This window comes from Lactuca sativa, chromosome 3 (genome assembly GCF_002870075.4).
Source record: "Lactuca sativa cultivar Salinas chromosome 3, Lsat_Salinas_v11, whole genome shotgun sequence".
Taxonomy (NCBI): Eukaryota; Viridiplantae; Streptophyta; class Magnoliopsida; order Asterales; family Asteraceae; genus Lactuca; species Lactuca sativa.
Genome location: NC_056625.2, coordinates 53135067 through 53139161, shown reverse-complemented (window position 1 = coordinate 53139161; position 4095 = coordinate 53135067). Strand labels below are relative to the sequence as shown.

Genomic DNA, 4095 nt, shown 5'->3' with positions numbered 1-4095 from the left:
AAAATCGATACTTCCAACCCCTGCAACGCGGGGGATCCCTTCTAGTTAGAGATAATAACTTGAAAGGGTAACGAACTATTAATTTTGGTCATATTTAGTCACTGATTTTTTTTTCGTGCTTTATTTTCTATTGAATTATTTGAAATTGTTCACATTTTACCCTTATGTGTTCAACCGGTCATAAGGGTAAAATATGGAAATTCAAATAATTCAAGGACAAATCAAACATAAAAATGTTCAATGACTAAATATGAACAATATTTAAAGTTTATTACTCTTTCAAGTCGTTATCCACTTTTATAATAATATGTTAGTTTCTTTTCCCTACCGGTAGTAATTACTTAGATTAATAATTTTGATTTCGTCGCTACACTTTGTTTTGTGTTGTGTTTGTAAAAAATATTTATATAATAGAATATGTACCACATAATCATGCTTTAGTTCATGACTTTAAATCCTAGGTAATGAGATAAATGTTTAATTATAGTTTCTTTATTCACCTATACGTGAAACGCCAACCCACAAAAAAGAATAATATGTAGAGCTTCACAAAGGCAAAAATATACATCTACGAGCAATAAAACAAAAAATAAGATCGAAAATCAAAAGGAGCACAATGAGAAGTACCTATAAAGCGAATATACAAATAGAAAAGGTAGATTGCAAGTGATAACTAAGAATATAAGTATTGATCTGTACCGATCGTCTCCATCATCTATAGTGAAAAACGCCGACTATATCCTAGTATGTTTGAAACCACCATAATTTTTTTTCCTTCATGATTGAAGTCGATTCTATTGCATTTTTAAGTGTTGTTTTTTATATCTTATACAATAAAGATATATCACACAATTATTACAACATCCTCATTTTTGTGACCACCATATTCCGTTTGTATTTATTCTTAATAAGATTTAGAACCATTTACATGATAATCACTTGAAAGGGTTAAAATTGTCAATTTTGTTTGTATTTAGTCATTGAATTTTTTCATACTTGATTTACCTCATAATTATTTAAAGTTGTTCAAATGTTATCTTTTATGACCGGTTGTTACTGATCATAAATGTAAAATGTAAACAATTCCAAATAATTTAAGAGTAAATTAAACACAAAATGAAATTCAATAACTAATCGTGCCTAAAGTTGTAAGTTCTTTGCCTCTCATCAAAATTCACATAATATCATAACTGAAAAGACAATCAGAAACTATAAAGTAAAACACTTTGGGCCTGTTAAGAAAAATAGAAAAAAAAAAAAACCTTTGGGTTTGATTGGCCTTTTGATTATCATTCATTCAGTCAAAATTCACATATAACAAAACACGATTAAAACCAGAAACCAAAGAGTAAAGTCGAGAACTTAGGCGTGATAGGAAAAAAAAACATTGTATTTTGATACTCTGATATAATCATCGAACTCAAAACTCAAAAATCGGTTCTGACACAACAAAATCGATTTGGAGGATAAAAGAGAAGAAATCAGACAATGAAAAAACAGATAAATCAAAGAAATCAGGAAATCAAAACTCGATTTCTTATTCTTACTTGATTGTTTCGAAGATTCTTGATGGATGAAGGCTTAATCAATCAACAAATTTCATACAAACCAGAAAATTATAAGTTAAAACCCTGAAGAAGATGATGAATCGACGTTGTTATAATTTCGGTCTTTCAGAGTGCAGAGGCAGCAAAGCTTTGTCATTCGATCGATTTCTTCAATAGATTAGAAAGGAGGGGACGATTGGCATTGAAAACTGAAAAATAAATACATGGACCTCCTATACAAGCATCAACAGATTTGTAAAATGGGCCCTACACGATTCTAGGCTCTAGGTCATTGCCCAACCTACCCACTCGGGCAGCTGATGAAAACATTAAAAAGCAACATAAAAATCTTAAACCATTCCATAGTTTTACACGTTACTTAAACTATTTGGAAGTCTTAAACTTATAAAAAAACATAAACACAAAACGTGACTATCAAAAGTGAGTTTTAGTTTCAAAAATCAAGCAAAAGATGAAACAATTCCCACACAAGCAATTGAAATACACCATAACACCATGCCAGTTTACATTTACAATACAAATACATATCTTCACAAGCTAGCATCAATATTTATAAATACAGCAGCTGACATTTATTTATTAAACAATCACTTCCCTTTAATCTATTATTACCAAGCAAGTCGCTGTTGGAGCTTCAATACATGCATAATGTCAGCGACATTTATTTAGTGAATATATCGACGACATCATGGGTACTTGAGAAAATGAGCACCTACATTTGCAACTAGTCCACAAACCAAATCCAGATAGGATGTTGGATCCGGTATACTTGCATTGGCCTTCTCGAATTCTATACTCAAGATAACAAACTTCTTATCGCCCACCTCTTTGGTCGTAAGAATGAAGCTCAAGGAATTATACACCTCCAAGATATCTCCTTCAATCACTTTGAACACAATTTTGTGTAACTCATCATCAACTTCTTCAATGATTTCTTTCGCAGTTTCCTTTTTTCCAACTATGCAAAAACCAGAAGTAGTTTATATATATATATATATATATATATATATATATATATATATATATATATATATATATATATATATATATATATATATATATATATATATATATACATGCATGGATCATGGATGTGTGTGTATGTGTGTAGATGGAATAGATCGAACATAAAACAAGTTCATATGTTAGTAGTTTACCATGGTAGTAGTGCCACAGAACGACAGCTCCAGGAACACCCCATTGACCAGAAATTAAATGACAAGCTTCAATCGTTTCAGGGTCGATGACTGAGGTGTCGTGTGGCCTATGCTTGAAGAGTTCAAAGACTTGGTGACGATGACATTTGATTTCAACTTCACGTGTTATCGTTCCTGTTATAGCCATCTCTAGCTATCTCTTTTTCTTGCGAGCACTAGCTAGCTAGTTATCCTCTCTAATGGTAGTACATGAGCAACTGATGCATGAGGCATGCACTTATATAATGGGTGTTGCTAGCTACGTGTTTTTCTACATGTACATCTTCAAGTTTTACATGACATGGAAATTTTAACAAAGATTCATACACCACTTCCACCGTGAGATATACGGCCTTTGAGCGTATACCTTAAACTAGGTGTGAGACCCATCTATTACATGGGTTTACTTAAAAAAAATTAAATATAAAATTTTAACAATTTGAAAATTTTGGATTTATTGGATTTATAAGAAAAATGAGAAAAATTTTTATTTATTAAAATTAATGAATCTTTAATGTATTGAATATAGTACATATATAATCTTTTTCTAATAAATACCTTACATATATATTACCTTACATATTAAATGTGAAATTTTAATTTGATAAAATGAAAAATATAATAAAATGACAAGTGGAAAATAGAAAATCTAAAAATTTTAAAAAATGTCATGTGTCTAAATGAAGGAGAAGAGGACATGTGACAAAAAACCTTCATTTATGCTTTACCGGCGACTTTAGATAAAGTCGTCGGTAAAGCCCCTTGTCGCCGGTAATAGTGTCGCCGCTAAAGGGTTGTCACCCAAATCCACACTTTCCCCCTCTGTTGCATCTCAACCGTTCGATGAGATATCCAATCCAACGGGTGGGGTGCCTTATCCTGTCTAACCTAATACCGGCGACACAGATGTCGCCGCTAAAGGTTTAAAAAAGTCATCGCTAATAGTTCACTAAAAATGACGCGTTACCCTTCCCTCCAGTTTGTCGCCACTATTACAAATTGTCGCTGGTAAAGGGTCTGGTGTCGCCGCTAAAGGTGTCGCTGCTATTGCCCCTCGCAGATAAAAAAAACGCATGCAGAAACCTTCCCTTCATTTTCCTTTCTGTTTGCTTCCAATTTCCTTCACCATTTCACCGATTTCCTCTTCAATTTGCTTCTTCCAAGGAAATTTCTCCCCACATTGTTCCAAGCAAGTGTCTCTAGGTGTGGTTAAAGCTTTGGGACCAATTTCTACCTCCATTTCTTGAAGAAAGGTAAGTTTATTTGGTGATTTCTTTTTTATTTTGTATGTTCATTTCGATTTGTAGCTTTATCTAGTGATTGAATGATAA

The 4095-nt window shown here is 32.4% G+C and overlaps 1 protein-coding gene across 1 annotated transcript; it reads right to left on the bottom strand.

Moving 5' to 3' along the window:
- Nucleotides 1-2020: 2020 nt before the first annotated feature.
- Nucleotides 2021-2979, bottom strand: LOC128133017 (MLP-like protein 31). Its single transcript, XM_052770028.1, has 2 exons — nucleotides 2726-2979; nucleotides 2021-2526 (listed from the first exon to the last, which is right to left on the bottom strand). The coding sequence occupies exons 1-2, from the start codon at nucleotides 2910-2912 to the stop codon at nucleotides 2255-2257; spliced, it is 459 nt and encodes a 152-aa protein (XP_052625988.1). The 5' UTR covers nucleotides 2913-2979; the 3' UTR covers nucleotides 2021-2254.
- Between the last annotated feature and the right edge of the window lie 1116 nt (nucleotides 2980-4095).